General features: G+C 37.7%; 1 protein-coding gene across 1 annotated transcript in view; it reads right to left on the reverse strand.

The window, feature by feature from the left end:
• Positions 1-348: 348 nt before the first annotated feature.
• Positions 349-21,049, reverse strand: part of CLPX (caseinolytic mitochondrial matrix peptidase chaperone subunit) — a 25,915-nt gene continuing 5,214 nt past the window's right edge. The window contains exons 3-15 of the mRNA XM_026856049.1: positions 19,556-19,716; positions 17,930-18,047; positions 13,023-13,177; positions 10,108-10,267; positions 8,868-8,909; positions 7,548-7,724; positions 6,558-6,722; positions 6,125-6,213; positions 5,413-5,577; positions 4,063-4,362; positions 3,478-3,570; positions 3,129-3,235; positions 349-1,992 (exon numbers count right to left, since the gene is read on the reverse strand). Coding sequence (XP_026711850.1) covers positions 1,902-1,992; positions 3,129-3,235; positions 3,478-3,570; positions 4,063-4,362; positions 5,413-5,577; positions 6,125-6,213; positions 6,558-6,722; positions 7,548-7,724; positions 8,868-8,909; positions 10,108-10,267; positions 13,023-13,177; positions 17,930-18,047; positions 19,556-19,716 — 1,823 coding nt within the window. The 3' untranslated portion in view covers positions 349-1,901. The remainder of the gene's footprint in view (positions 1,993-3,128; positions 3,236-3,477; positions 3,571-4,062; positions 4,363-5,412; positions 5,578-6,124; positions 6,214-6,557; positions 6,723-7,547; positions 7,725-8,867; positions 8,910-10,107; positions 10,268-13,022; positions 13,178-17,929; positions 18,048-19,555; positions 19,717-21,049) is intronic.

The raw sequence follows: 21,049 nt of genomic DNA on the forward strand, positions 1-21,049 counted from the left end.
GGCCGCCCCGCCCCGCCCAGCCACCCCCAGCCGCCAGAGCACCTTTCCTTTGATATAGATCGACTTAAAAAAAATAAACACACCCACAACATTTAAAATTTCTGGGGATAACGTCAGGGATGACAACTCTCCGCTGCTTGATTATTCGCTTTGTTTTATTCAAACGCCAGAGGTGAAGTACAAACTGTAGTTACAGCATTTCATGTCCTTAAAAATGGATCTTGGTTACATAATTCCAAACAACTTTCAAAACGAAGTTGTTGAACAGTTTCGCCTAAAATGTTGGGTTTTTTTCAATGCGTTTAAAAAAAGGATTTGAATTAAAGGATTCAGAAGTAAAAGCGGTTATTTTTTTTCACTCTACAAAAAGGAAAGTGAGGATGCAGTTACAGATAGTTCACTACAGATTCCCATTTTGAGGGGACTAAAGTTTCTAGAAATATCCTGAACTCCCAATGCAGCTTCTTCTGAACCATTAGTGGGTCATTTAACCTGAAAACAAGTGAAATCCTAAGGGAAGTATCTGTTGCACCTGACTACAACTGCACATCACACTGTTTCTAGATAAGAACATAAGTATTACATAAAATTTACGTGACAAAAATTAACAACAAAAATAGGGTCAACACATCTGCAGTATCCTTTCCTGTCCTAACACATCCACTAGACTGAAAAGAATGGAAGTTTTATTTAAATATGGTGTATTAAAATTTTAGAAAAAAAGGTTAGTAAAACTTAAGTCCACGTATCACCAAAGGACAAAACAAAAGTCATAAGCAACAATTTTAATTCCTGAAACAAATTAAAGACATACAGGTCCTTTAGTGTTTTTACAAAGACTTTCCTAAAGGATTGAAATAATTTTGGTGTAGAACAGAAAGGGAGGGTTGCTTTGCCATGAGACTAAAAATCAAAGACAAAACCACGATGCAAAACTAGCATTTGAGCATATAACTTAAAAAGCACTGTCATGTGAACAATCACTACTGGTAACATCAAAAATATTATACATTTACTTATTTCATCTCTTAACATTATAAGATAGGTTGGGCAAATACCTGGCACCAAAAAATTGATGCATGATAGTTCCAATACGTTAAACAAAATGTACTATATTAGAACATTAATATTTTAAAATTTAAGTCGACTTCTCATCCAAATTCAGATGGCTTACCACTTCCTAGAAATCTTGTTTACCCCTCTGGAAAAATCAGCAAATTACTGACTTCACCTTCTTTCACAGTATTCAAGGTGACTGAAACTTACTCCTAACGGAGAGGTGAAGATATTATTTGATATCGCATTCAAATTACTGTAACAACTAGTGTCACATTTTTGCAAAATCTCCCAGCAGTGTCAGAAAGTGTATTCCATTTTTTCCAAAACCCTGTTGCAAGGGCTTCCCCCCACCAATGTAACAAGTCACTCCAGCACCCACCTGGTTTCAAACACCAGCAGAAATCTAACACTGACCTGAATGTAACCCCCCTGTGACTCATATGAGGAGCTAATAGTTTATTCACCATCTACTGATTCTTAATCTTGATTTCCCATTTGTAGAGTAACATTATTGTAAAACCTAACTATGGGCAGCACCCACATTGCTGTTTTAGCTTCTAGAAAGAGCAATCCAGGTGCTACTATATTTGCTATACATTTTAATTGAACAAGTGTAATATACAATTCATATTTGAACATTATGCCATCCAAGTCCACACAATGTCCATCAATTAATCAATGTGATGTTGCAATAAAATATAAGATCTGATTTATCTAATAAAGTTCCTCATCACGTATTGTATCCAAGAGAGATCCAATGCCTGTAGTATCAGACTGAAGCCAGAGACAATCGTAAGGAAATAACCACGTGTACTTTATGCAGGTGAGCATTTTGACAGTATTTAATGGTTTGCAGCATCTGCTTGTCGAGGCCAGCCTTCCTCCTCAACGCCAGAGTCATACTCTTCTTCAGATGAATCTTTAGTGGGAGCCCTATAATTAAAACAAACTGATCAGATACTTTAGAAATGGAAGGGAAGAATGGAGACAGTTTCCATAGCTTCTGTTAAACATGCCACCTGCAAAGTGCCCCAATGACAAATGCTCTGACAAGGATCCATCTGCTAAATGACCTTCTAGTCTGAAAATGGTGCTGTGCAGATTTACACTACTACCAGTATGCAGCCTCATTACTGAAAATCAAAATGCTACCAAATTCAGTTATTTGATTTAATCAGTAAATTTAGTATTTACAGCAAACGTGAATTCTTGTGCTCTACAAAAACACTTAAAGCAACCCATCAATCAGTCTTAGTACATTCCACTCCAACCACCCCTCTCAAGACACTAGGTGTGCCAAGCCAAGCTTCAGCACAGACACAGATGAATATAATAAAGCATGTACCTCAGTGGAAACACTCACTCAAAAAGGCTGTCAGGGTAGAAACCAAGTCAGAGTTCCCAAATTTCAGACCTGAGGTTCTAACCTGACCCATTCCCTCTCAGCCCCATCTTTTGTTCACTAAATTATTTTTTTTTTTTAAATCCAGTTTTGTCCAGTGCTTTCAGCATTACACCACATTATTACCATAATATCATCCTTACAACATTAAAATGATTATTTTAGCAAGGGTTCAGTAAATCAATAGCGTGACTTTGTGGCTCTCCACTCCTTCAAAAGCAAGGGAGAAGAAAACTACAGCAGCCTGGAGATTGCATTTAAAATAAACCACCTCAGTGTAGAAATCAGGAAGAAGGAAAAAGTTCCTTTTCAGAAATTTCAGTACAGCTGCTATTAAATTTCAGATTGTTACTGTTAACTTACAATGCTTATAATCTACTTCTATTTCTACAGGTATACACACACACACACACACACACAAAAGGCTTAAAGTAACTTCATATATAAGTTTATTTTAAAATTTCTATTTAAAAACTAAAGCAATACAAACCCAAAGTGTCTAAGACAGAACAGGCACTAATTCAGCTGTGTACAATATACAGAGAATTGGATCCTTTTCAGCTTGTGTGCACAATTTTGTGTTTATATGTTTGTTCCTATAGCAAACATCAGAATACCTGTCCAGCTGTATTACTCATCTGTTCTGATACTTCCATTATTGTTTTACCTAATGTATCCTGGCTCTTTTTTGCCTTCTACAACATCTTTGTCAACTTCCACACATACAATGTCAGAATTGGGCACTTCAAACATGGGCTCCAGCAACAGCTTTTCCTACAAGAAAATAGAGGGAAAAAATATTTCTGTATGCCCTCTTCTACATAACAATATGGCTAGCAAGTCATTTTCAGAGCTACAGGATTTTCTTGGAAGAAGTCTGAATACTCAAACTTTTAGAAAGACTTACTGCACAAGACCCAGAATTAAGTGAGGTCTTGACTGAAAATTGTCACAATTAAGTTCGTACACGCAAATGTACATAGCTTCATTTACTCAATATGAGACAATATACTCACCATTATAGATCGAAGACCTCTTGCACCAGTTTTTCTGTCCAGGGCCAGTCTGGCTATAGCCTTCAATGCATCTTCAGTTACATTTAATTCACACTATATCGAGAAAAACAGTAAGCTATTTATTTAATTCATAACTCACATGTGTTGAGTGCAACAGCGCATTACTGAAAATAACAGACAGTAGCTGTCTGTTACAGACCAGAACATTTAACGTTTAAGCTACACACAGAAAGCTTCAGCTACACTTAATATTTGACTAACATTCCCAGTACTGATCCCTTCACATACAACTACTACAAGTACCTCTACAGCACAGGAAGCGGCTCTCGATGTCTATTAGGCAAGGTCACAGATGTTCATTTGAATGTTAACATGGAAGAGCAGCTCAATTACTTCCAGATCATTTGCCCCACAAGGACAAATATCCAGTCTAAACTGGTCAGGTTTTAACAAGTTAGCTTACTTATTTTCAGAGTGGGGAAGTGCATATGTGGGGGCAAGAAGTGATGTCACTTGATATTTTAGATCACTTTAACACTATTTATAAACAAGAATATTGAAGAGTCATCAAATAAAAATTCAAACCTTATCCATGCTGAACAGTGCCTGGTATTGAGGAACCACAGCATTTCGTGGCTCAGTAAGAATCCGTACAAGGGTTTTCTCATCTAGGCTGTGCAGAGGAACTACAACAGGCAGACGTCCCACAAACTCGGGAATCATGCCAAACTCAATGAGATCTCTGGCTTCCACATGACGCAGCAAGCGATCCTTTTCTTCAATATCTTCATGTGGATCAGACTCTCCACTTATATTTGCAAGATCAGCTGCTGCTGCAGCTCTTCTGCCTTTTCCCATATTAGATGGTGTCCCAAATCCTAGATACTGCAAAACAAATGCGTTAACTATTACAGTTCTGTAAGTTTTCCTTATGTAACTAAATCACATTCCATGTGCATTAAAAAAAAAAAAAGTGTGACTGATTATGTCATTATATATTAACTCAAGCTTGATAAATCACTTAAGAGTAAAATTAGACCTCTTGCACTCAGGTTCTTCTAACATTTAATTCCCTCAGTAAGGTATCAATACACCATCCTAAGAGCAAGTTTCTCCGAATATAAAAAAAGTTAGTAACATGTCCTGGTAAGTTCACAAATACCAGTGACACTAAAAAGGGCTCTTCAGAAGTGAAGCAATTGCATGCAAGAATACTTGCGTGAAAAGCTACATGAATTATCATAAACACTAATTTGAATTTCAGTTACTCCCCTGTTAGAAACAGGGTGTAGATTTTGCCAGAAAAGCTCTGTCCCCAGACATTAACACACAGAACAGTAAATGTGTGACAAGATGTTTTAGGATAATAGCTTTTAGCACCATTTGCTCAAACTGTATGAGTATCAATAAACATCTGGATATCAGTAAAAAAGCTTCTTCTCAGTTTCACACTTGATACACTGCAACTGAAAGAAGTCTTATAATTCCTAGGACTGTTTCACATCTTGTTTTTAAGAAACATAGGACATGAGAGCAATGTAAAAAATTTTACCACTTAAGTATGTAGTCCTCCACCAACAGCTTAAAACCTTCCCCCCGCCCCTTTTTCTATTACAGTATCACAGAACCATCTAGGTTGGAAAAGACCTTGAAGATCATCTATTTCAACCGTTAAACCATTCTCTATTTGTGTATGCTAAAAATTTCTCTGTGGAAGCAGAGACTGCTGCAAGCTACTTAAGCCTACTAACAGTTAGCTTGTTCTTTGTTACCTTTCTTAGGCTTGACCTCAGGTTCCCAGATAACAGATGGTAAACCACAGCTCTACAAACAAACTTAGTGGGTTTACAAATATAGCAAGACCTTTACGAGTTGTTAGTGTGAACAGTAAATAAGATGATATTTTTCAGTTCAAATACAGCCTGATGCACTCACTTTCTCATTTTTCCTCCTGCTGATAATTCTGTCAAGACCATTAAAAGCACCAGAAGCTACAAAGAGGATGTTTGTTGTGTCAACCTGCACTGTTTCTCCACGTAGTTTACGAGAATTCTTTTCTGGAACATTTACTATTGTGCCTTCTAGTAATTTTAACAAGCCCTAAGGAGGAAAGAAGAAATAATCAACATACAATTTCACTGTGTAGTATCACATAAGGTGGCACACCATACTGTGCTTACTTTCACAGATGTATTTACATTCTTTTAACCCCTTATGTCTTTATAGTAAGTGTCTAAAGAAATCAGTTTTCCATATGAGACAAACAATCTCATTCAAGGATAGACAAAAATCTCCCTAATGTGACTCCCATGCACACTATGAGCTGTAATTAGTAATGAGTTACCTCAAGTTTTGTCAGAATAGGAAGTGTTATCTATTCTTGCCTATGTTACGCAACTTTCATCTGAATGCTGCAGACTTTTTCAGTCAAAATGTTTCTATGAAGCAGTCTCAAGTTGGTTTAGATATTTATTTTTTTTAGTGAAGAAAGTAAAGAGGAAAGATGAGGGTTTCAAAGGTTAATAATTAAGCAACTGAAGAACTATGACTCTATACACTCCCATGCTACTTGACATATGATAGGATGATATTCAGACTTGATGGGCTGTTTGCTTATGAAGTAAAATCACTCCACAGTAGTACGTACTTGCTGAACACCTTCTCCTCCAACATCCCGTAGCTGATGAATACCAGGAACACTGCCAATCTTATCTACTTCATCCAGAAAAACAATTCCTGCAGTGACAGAAAATGGATTTATGAAAGATTTCACTTTTTAAGAGAAGCAAGAACTTATATACAAGAAAGAATGTAATGCAAGACAGCAGCAGTCTGTTCTACTTCCATACTGGAGGTTGCAAAAATGTATACAATCTTGTCCAACTAGGGACAAGAACAAAACCCACAAGATATCCGTACAGCTCTTTGCGGGTTTATTACTTCTGATTTCAAGTGTTAAAATTCAGGTACATGCAAGGAATATAAATTACAGAAATGCTGGTGGTCTCAAAGTTTAGAGCACTTAGGCAAATTAACAGAGTCTAAGAATGAACTTCAGGAAATGTATTGTAAAAGTTTACCTTGCTGAGCTTTTTCTACATTGTAGTTAGCATCCTGCAGGAGTTTTGCGATGACAGATTCAATGTCTTCACCAACATAGCCAGCTTGAGTTAAGGTAGTACAATCACAGATAGCAAAAGGTACATCTAGGCATTTAGCTAGAGTCTGAGCCAGCAAGGTTTTACCTGATAAAATAAAAACTGTGTCACTTACATACATTTCTTTAGAGCACACAAACCAAACATTTACTATAGGATCATCATCACCACCATTAGACATTTTGAATTATGCCAGCATGTTCATATATTCATATAAAATATTTTCCAAGGAAGTCAGTTTTCATGAACAGTGTTTTCTGTTGGCAAGCTGTATTTCTGAATTAGACTAATACTACACATCTGAAGCAGCTTGAAATGCATACAGTATCAGAAATATCACACAATATAGAAACCAAAATACATGTACTTGCATAGATTAAAGATTAAATAAACCAGTAGTACTTTGCAGACACTCAAGGTGAAGTCTAATTGCTCCTGCTTTGAAGTTGGGAAGAAACAAAAATTAAAATAATATTTAGTGAATGTTCTCCCTAATAGTCTGCAAAATGTTTATCACTTCACTTACAAACACACAAATATAATTTCTCTTTTAAGCCTCCTTGTAAGTGATCTGTCCCAGAGGTCAAACAACACTAATCACAGCATCTCATCATCCAAAGCAGAGAAACTTTAAATGTGTCATTTCAGTTTAGTGAAACATGCACATTTTAGTAAATAATATAGGCGTTTAAAAACAAAACAAAAACCAAAAAGAAAACCACATGACCAGATCTCCTTCCTTTTCACAGTATTTAGCTCAGCTTGTTACCATGGCATGAAAGCACCGTTTAACGCTTTTTTTATTTTTTTTTTTTTTACACCAAATTAGAATAATCACAAAAGAAGAAAATCACTCATTAACAATCAAGTCTAAGAAAAATCTGACACCTATAAAAACATGCCACTGTATACCTGATCCAGTTGGTCCAAGCAGCAAAATATTACTTTTTTCAAGTTTTATGTCATCATTGGGTGAATCTAATACTTCTCCTCCCCGTTTTTCCTGAGGTATCTGCTGGTTCATTTGTTGCTGCATTGATGCTCCTAACGCATTACCGTGTGGACTGATGCCAGCAATCTGCAGTAGTTCTGAAGAGAACAGTAACAGTACTGTTTGAGCACTGACAAGGTCTGTCATTTCCTTAAATACACAATAAAACTTTGATTCTTCTGTTTTGTTCTGCAAACTTGTAATTCTATCTGTACAGAAGTTTACAGATAGGACTGCAACAGAAGTATGGCACAATTTATACAAAAACATGAGTTTTAATCATATTTTTGTACAAGCACATATTTGCACATATGAAAATAATTTCCAGTGGTACAGTGGATTATCTAAAAATACTCCATTAAAAATGAGAAATTTTCAGTCCCTACAAATTGACTCATTTTAACTGCAATTTTTTATTTTTAACAGATAAGAAGAAATAAACCCAAGCAGTTGATTTCTATGATAAAAAGGTACAAAAGCTGGTATACTGTAACAATTACAAAAGCATTGTACAGGTCTACTCTCAGGACTTAAAAACTTTTCTTAGATCAGTTGTTACAGGTTTTGTACACACGGATATAGACACTGAGCTGAATTTTCTTTTTTCAGAGCATTAGAGTTTTCATTGGTTCACAGGGTAGAATACTGAAGATTAAGAAAACTGGTTTGAAGAGATGTAACTGGAATTACAAACTGACCTAACACTAGACCAAGGAAGAAGTTCAATAGCCAGTGAAAGTTCCAGTGAACTGAAAACAAACATAACTGACCTCACTTGGATTAGGGTGGGTGGGGAGGAAAAAAAAAAAGGCATTCTGAGGTTCAAGGTGACAGTGCCTTTTAAGAGTACAAATATCCTACAGAGAACAGTTGCCTAACTTCCCTTACTAGCTACCTCCCATCATATCTTGTGTGGCATTATTAATATAATTGGACCTCAGTTCTAAATTAAAAATAAATCTTAATTTCCACTTTAAGGACAACTCTAAGGACAGGTAATTATTTAGCCAACTTCATAAAAGACATCTTTAAATGTTAATTACTTTTTACCTAGAACTAGATAAAGAGTCAGACCCTAGTAACCTCTCCTAAAAATATGCTCAGTACCATCAATTAAATTTACTTACAGAAGAAAAGCAAACAGGATGTTACCTAGCATTTCAAACTAGTGGTCACTAATCTACGTTAACACCAAAGGAGTAGATGTTACAGAGGAGGACATGAGGAGAGAGTTCACTTACTTGTAAATCTGTACTCATCCTCCCGTCTTCTGATTTCTAATTCTAAGAGAGAGGATGAAAACAGTAACAAAAAATAAGTTTATAAACGCTTATAAATTCTCCACCTCTTGCCCTCTTCTGAATACATCTCAGCACCGTGTATGAATGTATTTCTAACCAGAAATGCCCATAAATTTTTTTTTCTGTCAAAACTAATCTAAAACCCAACTTGCATGTTTTTAAAATGACAGCAAGCTTTCTACTCTTAAAACAGTTAAGTCTGTTACCTCTGATTAGATTTTAATTTTAAAGCCACTTATAGAATGGGAAAATAAATGCTGTAAGATAATCTTTGTTTTGAAAAGGCTTCCTTAAACACATTTATATCTGAATGTTACAATGTAAGATTTCACATATTTCATACTATCCATTCTAAATGTTCAGTGCCAGTCCCTCTGGGTGTGCACCATTTTATCTTCCTGTGGAGGGTCAGGAACTTCTCTGTGCCAGGTACACAACCTCCTACCCTTACCAGAAAAGTGCTACTAATGTTTCCCTCTTAGTTAAAATACTTCTTTACATAAATTCAAAAACCAAAGAAGACTGATCACTCAGTATACTATTTATTGCAAGACAGAACAAAACACCTTAAAAAAAAAAATATCAAGGAACACTTTGAATCAGAGACAGTCACTTAATCCTACTTCTAAAAATAAATTAGATCAACATAGCTACACACTTACTCAGTAGCAAAAGTACTGCCAAGAGTAACTCCATCTACACCTACAACTCTTGCTAGGTATGGAACAATACTATGGTGACCAAGAGACGCTGCCAACAGCAGCAAATGTGGCTAGAAAGCTAGTTATTCATCACATTCACTATGCAAGTTATTGTCTTCATGATCTGCATTGTTGTTTGCAGATTAAAGCTGCAGATTTACCATTAAGCAGTAAATAAGATTAGAAATTTAGGAGGCTCACTTTATAGTTAAAGGAAAATACCTAATAACACGTGTCAGTAAAAAATGCTAACCATGGAATATGGTGGACAATACCCATGGCATCATAAACCTTCTGGATTACTTTTAAATACATCACAGAAATTTATATACAGTGAAAATTAAACCTAATAGAAACTTTTTTAGCTCATTCTAATTACAGAACACCTAGTGTCAAGGTATTAAGTTTCTCAGATTTCTTAATTTAGAGAGTTTAAGTGTTAAGTTTTATTTGACCAGAAAAATACCAATCATACAAACCTCTCGGTGTTAAAGAAGTCTGCTTTTCAACTTCTGCTTGCTGTCTCAGGTTAGCTGGGATATTATTGTAGATTCTTTTGTAATGATTGTACACAGCAACTGAAAGCACCTTCTTGGCAAAACACTGACCAACAACGTATTTGTCGAGGTAGTTATAAATCTGAAAAAGAACTCAATTTTAGTGACACTTCTAAACTACCATGCAGCAAAAAAGAACAGTATATTGTGCCAAAGATGGACTTTGGTCTAAACCAACCACTACAGAACTAAGAAATACAAACCCAGCATCTAAAATACAGAATACGTTCCTGTTGATAAGTTTACTTAAAAACATGGAACTTCCGCAGTCACATTGTGTCTGCAGTTCTCTCCTATTAATATTTAAACCCATTATCATTTTTACCCAAATTTGTAAGAGGAACAGAAGTTTCAAGAATACTTAATTTCTTAAGAATCCTATTCAGAAGTCGTGTGCAGCTTCAGAAATCATTACAGTCCACTAGAAACTGAAACACAATAACCTCCCTATTGAGAGGGAAACCAAATTACATAAGATGGATCACAGCCACAAGCCAATCAGCCCAGAAATGGGCCAGATAAAAGGTTCTGCAGCTACAGAAGGAAGCTGCTAGCATTAGGGTGCTTAATATGAGGCCATACCAGGAAATAAAAGATACTGCAGTTGGCAAGGGTTAAGGTTAGCGTCAGGGTCACAAGGAGAAAATGAAGGTACTGGACTTCAGTCACAAGACAACGGCAGAGGAAAACACGCCCAACCACTTTGATTTACCTGAACAAGCTCAAACACATCAAGGAAGCCTACAGAGGGTGGAAGCAAGGACAAGTAGCCTGGTAAGAATACAAACTGTCCAAGCAGCCAGGGATGAGGTTAGAAAGACCAAAGCCCTGATCGATGTCAAGGACAAAAAGAAGAGCTTCTATAGGTATGTTGGTGATAAAAGACAGACTAGGGAAAATGGGGGCCCTCTCTTGAAGGAAACAGGAGACCTTATTACCCAGGATATGGAGAAGGCTGAGGTACTCAACGACTTTTTTTCCTCAGTCTTCACCATCAAGTGCTCTAGCCACACCACTCAAGGGGCAGAAAGAAAAGTCAAGGACTGGGAGAATGAAGAACTACCCACTCACTGTAGGAGAAGATCAGATTCAAGACCATCTAAGGAACCTCAAGGTGCACAAGCCCATGGGACCTGATGAGATGCATCCATGGGTTCTGACGGAACTGGCAGATGAAGTGGCTAAGCCACTGTCCATCATATCTGAGAAGTTGTGGCAGTCTGGTGAAGTTCCCGATGACTGGAAAAGGGGAAACATAACCCCCGTTTTTAAAAAGGGAAAGAAGACCCACGTAACTACAGGCCAGTCTCACCTCTGTGTCTGACAAGATCATGGAGTGGATCCTCCTGGAAATTGTTCAAGAGCATGTGGAAAACAAAGAGGTGGTTGGTGACAGCCAGCATGGCTTCACTAAGGGCAAATCATGCCTGAAATCTGGTGGCCTTCTGTGATGGGGTTACAGTGTTGGTGGATAAGGGAAGAGCAGCTGACATCATCTAACTGGACTTGTGCAAAGCATCTGACACTGTCCTGCAGGACATCCTTGTCTCTAAACTGGAGAGACGTGGATTTGATGGGTGGACCACTCAGTTGATAAGGAATCTCCAAGTGGAGAGCAGTGATGAGTGACATTCCTCAGGGGTCGGGGTTGGGACTGGCACTATTTAACAACTTTGTTGGCAACACAGTGGGATCGAGGCACCCTCAGCAAGTCCCCCATCAACACTGAGCTGTGTGGTGCAGTCACATTCTGGAGGGAAGGGATCCATCCAGAGGGACCTGGACAGGCTGGAGAGGCCCATGCAAATCTCATGAAGTTCAACAAGGCCAAGGGCAAGGTTCTGCCCATGGATCGGGGCAATCACAAGCACAAAGCCAGGCTGGGTGAGGCTGACTGAGGGCAGCCTCAGGGACAAGGACCTGGGGGTGTCAATGGATGGTAAACTGAATGAAAGCCAGTAACGTGCACTCTCAGCCCAGAACGCCACCCGTGTGCTGGACTGCAGCAAAAGCAGTGCGACCAACAGGTCGAGGGAGGGGATTCTTCCCCTCTGCTCTGCTCTCGTGAGATCCCCCCCCTGCAGTGCTGGGTCCAGCTCTGGGGCCCCAAACATCAGGACACAGACCTGCTCAAGCAGGGCACGAGGAAGCCACGAAGATGCTCAGGGGGCTGGAGAACCTCCCCTGTGAGGACAGGCTGAGAGAGTTGGGGGTGTTCAGCTGGAGAAGAGAAGGCTCCAGGGAGACCTTAGAGCAGCCTCCAAGGACTTAAAGAGGCTACAGGAAAGGTGGGGAGGGACTTGTCATCAGGAAGCACAGTGATAGGATGAGGAGCAACAGGTTTAAACTGATAGAGGGTAGATTTAGATTAGATGTTAAGTAGAAATTCTTCCCTGTTAATTTGACCTGGTGAGGCCCTGGCACAGGTTGTCCAGAGAAGCTGTAGCTGCCCCCTCCCTGGAAGGGTTCAAGGCAGGTTGGATGGAGCTTTGGGCAACCTGGGCTAGTGGAAAGTGTTCCTGCCCGTGGCAGGGAGTTGGAACTAGATGATCTTTGAGGTCCCTTCCAACCTAAACCACTCTTATGATTCTTGCCCCCTTTATAATTGTAGAACCTTTAAAATCAGAACCATTCTGTGATTCTATGATTCTCCTCGTTCCCTTCATCAGTGCTCTGCCAGGTCACATAGCTCTCAAAGGTTTAATCTTGAGCTAATTGTCTTTCTTGTCTGTTGCTCTGTCACAGTAGACTGTTACACACCTGATGCAGATTAAGAAATAAAACATTTCACCATGCTGTAATACAAGGAAACACTGGGATGAAATTAAGAACCCTACCTTTTTCGGTGGAGGCGGTGGCTTCTGCTGGAATGCCAATTTCACAGCTTCTGCTGCTGACTCAGGCTCTTTAATGATGCTCTTTTTTGTGTCTGCCTCTGACAGTACAACAAAAAAATGGTGACACTTTTCACACTTCACAAAACGGGTGGAAGCTGTAGAAAAAGTAAAACAAAATGGTAAGAGGAATTGCTTAGATAGCATTCATTCAACTGCCCAAGTTTGTCATACACAGGATAAGCACCAGTAAGACAGCACAGCCACCTCTGTGTTTACACAACACTTCCCCTTCCTTCACCTTAGAAGCTTTAAAAGCAATTACTGGACTATGAAATTTGATAAAGAAGAAATGAAATTTGCCCATAAAGTCACAATGCAGAGCAGCAATCAAAGAAGGGATTAAAAAGCAAAAAAATCTGTTTCATAATACTTGGCATCTCGGAGCGATGCAAAATTAATGAGGACTTCTAACTATGCAGGAATTGCTCCTAACCCTCAAACTAGCAAGCAAGAAAAAATTGTGGTTAGGGCCAGAGTACTCCGAAGTGCAGGGGAGCAATGCACAGTCTCAACAAGAGCATGCAGCAGGTTTGGGGAAGGACAGATGTGGCTTCTCCCAGTCTTTGCACTCCACTGGCTGTGGAACACTATGGAGTGTGTTCCAGTCACCTGAGCCCAGGACACAGAGCACAGCAGGGTCACGCAAAGGGCTCATCCCAACAAGAGGCAGCTGTGGTATGCAACAGACAATCAGAACTTTGTTTTGCAAGATCTGTTGCTTATTTATTTTTACTGTCAATAGTAGAACAAATTTCTTTCAGATTCAAAAAGCCAAACCCTCCTACTGACAACTTTGTGAAGTATGTCTCAAGAAATCATGTTATCTGCAAAGGCTGGTTTCAAAAGCCTGCAAACTAGAACTTGCACTATTTTTTTTTGTTCCTTTGGAAAATCAAAGTTGAAATAATCAAAAATAAACAGAAGAATAAATTTGTAACTCAAGACAGATCTTTTCTGACCATATTACTATGCTATTAAATGCAAATCATGTGCAATAGGACTGACTTAAAATATATTAGTAAATGTATTAAATTAAAAGCAATGTAGCAAAACCACATGAAAAATTTCAATGTCAAAACTTCTGAAATCATGAAAAGTTTTTATAAAATTGCTTGAACACTGTAATACCAGCTGATTTTAATACAGCCTCTAGCAATAAACAAGCTGCTTATTTATAACTTGTTGCCTCCCATAGAGCTGGCATCAGCAAAATAGGAGCAGGTGAGGGTTTTTTTAATATTAAAGACAACTTACAATGAGGTAAGTAATACCAGCAGATTGTTTTAAAAATGCAGCACATAATACTGTGACCATCACAGCTTTATTAACACTACTCCAAAGAAAATTTGTGTTACAGCTGCAAAGTTCTCCTGGCAACCTTCCCAATTACTGTTATCTGCCTGATGGAAACATGATGGAAAACCACTTGCATACACCCACTCCTCTTACATAGGTATTATTTAACCAACAATATTGCAGAAAAAAACCCCAAACTTTCTTCCAACACTCACTCAAAACACCTCTGATACTCTTGATGACTACAGTGCCACGAGGCTGTTTGTCCTTATGCAATGCTAGCAGTCAGCTTTATTAGGAATGGTTAAAAAAAAAAATAGAATTTAAAGAGGAGGCTGTAAGAATACTATTGTGCATCTTTAAAACATTCACTGAAAAAAATTATTGTGCAGAGCACACTTTTATCAATTACTCCAAGCAGCACTGAGGAAAGTTATTAGAGATCTTCCTATTTTGAGCAAGACAAATGGGGTCTGTGGTTACAGAGAAACTTTGATGTATGGGGTGCCTTGGGGAGGAGACTCAGTTATCAAAACACAGTTGTGAAACTAGCCAGTTTCTATCATCTACACAGCAATCTGGAAAAAGGTATCCATATGAGTTTTAACCAAGCAAAGAAACTTGAGAAATTTGCTCTGAGCCTTCATGTGAAATTACTTTACCATCCTTAAGATGTCTGCAAATATTTACATTGTGGTAAAATGCAAGTCAAGTGTTGGTTTTGATTCAGGCAACATTACCACGGAGGCTGCATTTCCAAAGAGATTTCTAAAGTCCGTATGCACTGACCTTGCCAAAGAGAAAGGCCGTGTTTTTACAGTACATACAGGAAGCCAGAACAATTGGGAGGATTTATCTTGAAAACACTTGTAGGGTTGAGATAATGGGCTACTATTAAACGATACTATTAAAAAGACAGCAGGGAAGCTTCTTGCCTATTAAGTACATAGAGTAGCAGGGAAATCTTGCTTTGGAGGATGGGAGCCAACCTGATGGCATCAAGTGGAGACAGTAAAAGCAGCACCTAGATAAGGCTTATGTCAATCAGCTTTACAGCTGTTGGATTTCACTCTACATCTGAGGCTCACATCTTATTTCGCTGATCATAAAATTCTCCTTAGAGTCTTACAACCTAAAACAATACAGGAAGTGCTGAGAAAGTGTGTCAAAGCAAAAATTCCCTTTGGCTTGCATCATATTCTTCCCTTAATTGTTAATTACTGGAAAACCATTGCCAAGCAAATTGCTTGTATCTGCAAATACTGTACAAAGTAAAGCCCCATTAAAAACTCCACTGGACAACCAGCTTGTCACATTGCCACTCAATGGCAATTAATTTACTAATAAGGGTGGCTTTTATTCAGTATTTTGTTTCCCTACTTCTCTCAAAATGACTGAAAAACCTAACATTTTAAAACTGATACAAATGCTAATTGTATACTTCCCTTTGGCTTTAGATATTTACTTAAGGCTCTGCAGTTTGGTAATTCAAACCAGAATTGAACAAATTCATCATTTTTCCTGACTAAGCAGCATCATAGGCTTACCTGAAAAATCAAGTTCCAGTCTGTTTAATACAAACTGCAACCCATTCATTTTGGGCAGAACAGAACAGATTTATTTTTTTTCTTAAGTTTGTTTTCTCTTTTAAAATTGTTTTTAAGGTAATTAGAACTTAGCTCTTCCATTTTCTAACCACTTTATATTCTACTGTTGGCTGGGAAGCAGTGTGCTCAAATTAACAGACTAAATCAGAAAGACAGAGGTCAGAGAAAACTTGACCATGACTTCCAGGAACTTCTGAGAAATTAGAGCCATTATGATCTTTGGCTTAATTTTTTTTTAAGTTACCAATTCATAGAAAACTGATGACTGCTGTTCTCAAGATGAACAAGGAAAGTCTGCTCTACTCTACTGTCTGGTGACACTGTGCTTAGTTTGAACTAGTAACAGACTTCATTTAAAGGCTGTAAAATCCTAAAGCCTCAGAGTAGAACAATTACTCATAAGCAGACTTTCTCATATTTTGACGCTTCTGACAAATTTGACCAGCAGCAACACTGATTTTACAACGACAAAGTGGGTTTCCAGTCCCAAGCTGCTTACAGTGCATGTGTCTTCAGATGCAGCAGTTCCAGCATGGTATCACTACTTGTGAATCTGAGATTGCATACACCAGACATTTTCTCCCATAACATTAGCATGAATGAATCCTCTAAGAAAGTTTTCAAGCATGCTTAGAGATTCCTAGTGACACTGACAACATCACATCTCTGCTTTCCACAGGTACACAGCAATTGTTCTACCCTGGGGCAATGCTTGAATGGTATTTCCAGATAAAAGCACAAACTTCAGTTACAAGGAGAGCAAACACACCAGTGTAGTGAGTTTCAAAATGTCCCTGACTGCTCATGAATCATGTGATAAGAAAGTAAAGGAAATTAAAAAACCTTCCACTGTTTTCAACCACACCTAGTCCAGGTCAACATATTGAACATCACAACAGATTGTATTTCTAGTTCTATCAACTAGTGCCAGATTTTTCAGAAAACCTTGTTGCCTATAGTTTAAGAAAAAAAAAAAGCTTGCTATTTCTTGAACAAAAAATAGTAGCTTGTATCTGATGGTTTTGTCTAACAAATACATAGTTATTATAGAACTGTCTTGTGATTCATGATGTTTGATCATTTTTATTAAAGTCATTTATATAAGTAGCAGCAAATAATAGCACATCCACTTATTTTTATCAACTGCAATATTAACAACTGTTGAACAAGTTTATGCTGACCTTGTCTTAAGCACCTTAGTGCACAAGTCTGATTATGACTTGATACCTCCTCCTTGAGCCCCACCAACTAACAACAGGTATTTGCTTTCTGACAACTATTTTCTAGGCTGGTCTCGTTAGCACTGAAATAAAGTAGAAATGTCTTCAAGTCTGATAGAACCTAAAGCGTAACTGGCATTACCCTGGACTGTCCTTCAAAAAAAAAAAAGCAGCTATTGCTGCTGGACACCAGGCATCTGACACATTTTGGATTTTCTATTTGAAATGTATCACAGATCTGACTTTGCCACAGCAGATCATTCTAGCAAGCCATCTGTCATGTACTAATTCCTCTGCTGGATAAGCAGTACACACAGGATTAAAGTTTTATAATTTAGTAAACAAAGGACAGACATTACAAATGTACATATAAGTATGTATTTATATAATGCACAGAAAGAAGTATCGGTAGTTGAAATGGTGGTGTTTATGTGAGCATCTCTTCCACTGTATAAAATGTAACAAACTATTTTAAAACTACATATTCACAGTTGCGGTCTGAATTCCACTACCGTATTCTGCTCCACCACACATCTTAGGAAATTACACAAATGTATCCATAGAGACAACATACACTTACGCCAATGTGGCCAAAGTAAGCATAACAGAGTTTTTGACATTGTATAATTAGGTAGGCTAAAACTTAGCTATCAGAACTACATTAGATCACAGATACAGTCATATTTATGTCTATTTGAGAAATAAAGTATTCATCAAAACTTACACACAAAGGTCTCCACGTGTGTGCACAAGTCACCACACTTCGGGCAGCGCAGCTGGTTCCCTCCTTTCCCAGAGCTTCCAGAGCTTGACTTTTTACCACCCCCCTCACCGACAGACTTCTAAAAAAGATTTCCAGACAATTAGCCCCAAACAATGGAGCTGTCACATTAGGCATTTAGCAGTGTGCTTATGGAATCCAGTAATATGAATATTGCAATAGCTGAATCACAAAATAACTACTGTTAGGATTTTTTAAAGGCTTTGAAAACTTAGAACACCACGATATAGACATTTTGAAGCATACGCACATCTGCATTTCCCATGTCTGCCAATTTTGGATGCCCATGGAAGAGGCATCCCACATCTACATCAGAACTGCTTCACTGACACTAGAACAATAACAAGCTCAACTGTGTCCAGAATGTTTTAATAGTATATTTCAACGTAATTTATTCTAACCCCAGAAAAGAAAACAAATCATACTTATAGAGAGAGTAATTTCATTATCGCAACTGTGTTGACTCTAAGGGTTTCTGAAGCCACAACTCTTCTCACGTCCTTGACAGATGTAGCTATGCTGGCAGATGGCTGTAGGGTAGATACGGCCTATAAAACAAGCATCTCAGAAATTGCTTGAAAATATTTTACTTTTTACTACTAAGGCAGAGTTCCCTGACAGAGACATACTTGCCTTTCTCCATGTTACCCTGGTTAGTGGTGTTCAAGGTTAACATTTTTAAAATCTATATCCATTCTGTACCTTTGAACTTTGATTAGTAATAAAAGCTATTACATTTTAGGAAACAGCAAAGATATCTTCCATTTTCTAAAGCAGTTCCTGATTTATTTTTTTTTTAAACTTTGCTTACCTACTCATGTCTCCTCACAACCCTTCTCAAGAAGAAAAAGAGATGACTATTAAAAACTTTTTCTTTCTTAATTTCTTAAAAAAGTTTTATCTGAACCTTCAGAAGACCCCTGTGTCATCTGGACAGTTCCTCAGATGTCACAACACACCCTACTAAGGCACACCCTTGTGAGCCTGTGAACTCTTAAAATCTTATTTGCTGACTAAAGAGCACTTTTATTTTCAGGTAATCATTTAACTGAAGAAGCTGTTTATTAACACTATAAAGACAAGGATGAAAATAGATTACAATTTACTAACAAGAATAAAGCTGGTCTTTTCACAAACTTGTCTTAATACAACTACTAAATCAGCTCTGAAAGCAAAAACATTTTAAAACGTACTTACTTTAAAAAGCCTATTTGAGAGTAGTAGGCTTTGGAAGGAGAATAATTCTGATTGCTACCCTTTTCTGAGATCCTGAAAACTGGTTGAGGATTTATAACATCCCACAAAGTTTTCAAGTGTCCCTTTACTCTAGGCAAAAATATTTATAAAACTGGTAAAAGCATTATGGGATATTTAGAAGGTTTATCTGCTAACAAATTCACAATACAATTTGTTTTTTCTTCACTGTCAGCTGTAGCAATTTGAAGTAAATGTCAAGAGTTAGCAAAAATTTCAAGATGATTCTAACTTCCAGTAAGGAAAAAAATCTACTAAAAACATTTAAGAAACATTTTATATAAACTGTTGAAAAACCTAATTCATGGAGATTACCTTGCTTCCATCCCCAGAACCATCCTTGCTTGCACCATCCTTTGAAGCAAAATACGCTGGTGTTTCTGAAAAGTTTCTAAGAGGAATTCGTCTTAAGGAACAAGTTTCAAAAGTCCCAAGTTTTCCTAAGACAGGGATGCGTGTACGACCACAAGTAATACCTAAAAGAAATTGAAAACATGACAATTAAACACTAAAAACACTCTAGTTCTAATCCCAATGCCACCAAACCCCAGAATGTATTTACATTAAATGAAGCTCAAAGGGTTCAGCAACAGAACTCAACTCTGAACATCCAAATTTCAGTTATCCAAAATAAATTCTCTTTGCCACCTTAATGTTCATCTCATTAAAAGCTGCCTGTCTAAAATGACCCCAAAGTAATCCCAGGTCCTTAAATTTTAGAGACGAGAGTCCAACTGTGTCATAAAATAGGCAACATCCCAGTTATGAAACTGATCCTCAGAACGATAAAAGCAATCAACATCCAGCACTTATTGTGAAATAACTCACCCGATGAAGTAAAAGAGAGACCTTTGCAGTGTCTCCTTATTATGCAAAAATTACCAAAGAATCATCTCGGACTCAGACTGTACATCTGAATTTGGTTTTCACTTGGGAACTCTACTAAAGACTAGTCTCCAGGAATTTGAGGTACCACTTGACAAAAAAAAAAAAAAGTTGTCTTGAGAAAAACTGAAAGGTCATGTCGTATTTGGCACACATTGACAGACAGGCACAAGTAAATTCAGTGTAATCTTAACTTTGTTGAAATAGCTTATTGCCAACATGAAAACTCATTGAGAAACCAAACAGCCTTCTCCTCCTCTTGCAACAGCAGGCAGGATTACATTTCATGACTAGGTATGTTGTGGCTGTGATTGCAACATCTCTCAACATAGACAAGAGCCTGGAATCCATCTCATCTCTCTCAAGTGAGAAATTTCTCACTTGCTCTCTCATTTTGAGAAGAACTCTGTGACTTATCAATAGAAGAGCTATATAGCAATAATGACAATTAAAAACTTGCTGATAATACATGGTTTTACTGTTAGAGACATGAGAGAATCCTTCTGAAAACTCTTTTGAAAAATGAATAAAAACAGTAAGAAGGGCAAGTGGAGTACAGTTCATTTGCTTGGAAAGAGTTAACAATGACAACCAAGAGCTGGAATCTTAGTTGAAAGAGGACATCTAAGAAAAGTCACCTTTCTACTATAACAGGAAAGCAGAAAAATTTAAAATTGGAAAGCACGTTGATCATTATTCCAGAAGTATTGCTATTACAGATTTTTAAAAGATTACATTTTTAGTCATGTTAAGAATAACTGCAAATCTTCTTCAAGTTCAGGAGTCTTAAGCACCATTTGAGTTGTTAAAACAACTTCACATCTAATTTGACACACTCTTCTTGGTTGTGGCTTTTCAGAAGCCTGTGAGAGTTTCACTGGTAAATTTAAGCTTGTCTATAATGCTTTCCCCAACCCCCCCCAC

The sequence above is a fragment of the Athene cunicularia genome, assembly GCF_003259725.1.
Source record: "Athene cunicularia isolate RWA chromosome 10 unlocalized genomic scaffold, athCun1 chr10_part1, whole genome shotgun sequence".
Lineage (NCBI taxonomy): Eukaryota > Metazoa > Chordata > Aves > Strigiformes > Strigidae > Athene > Athene cunicularia.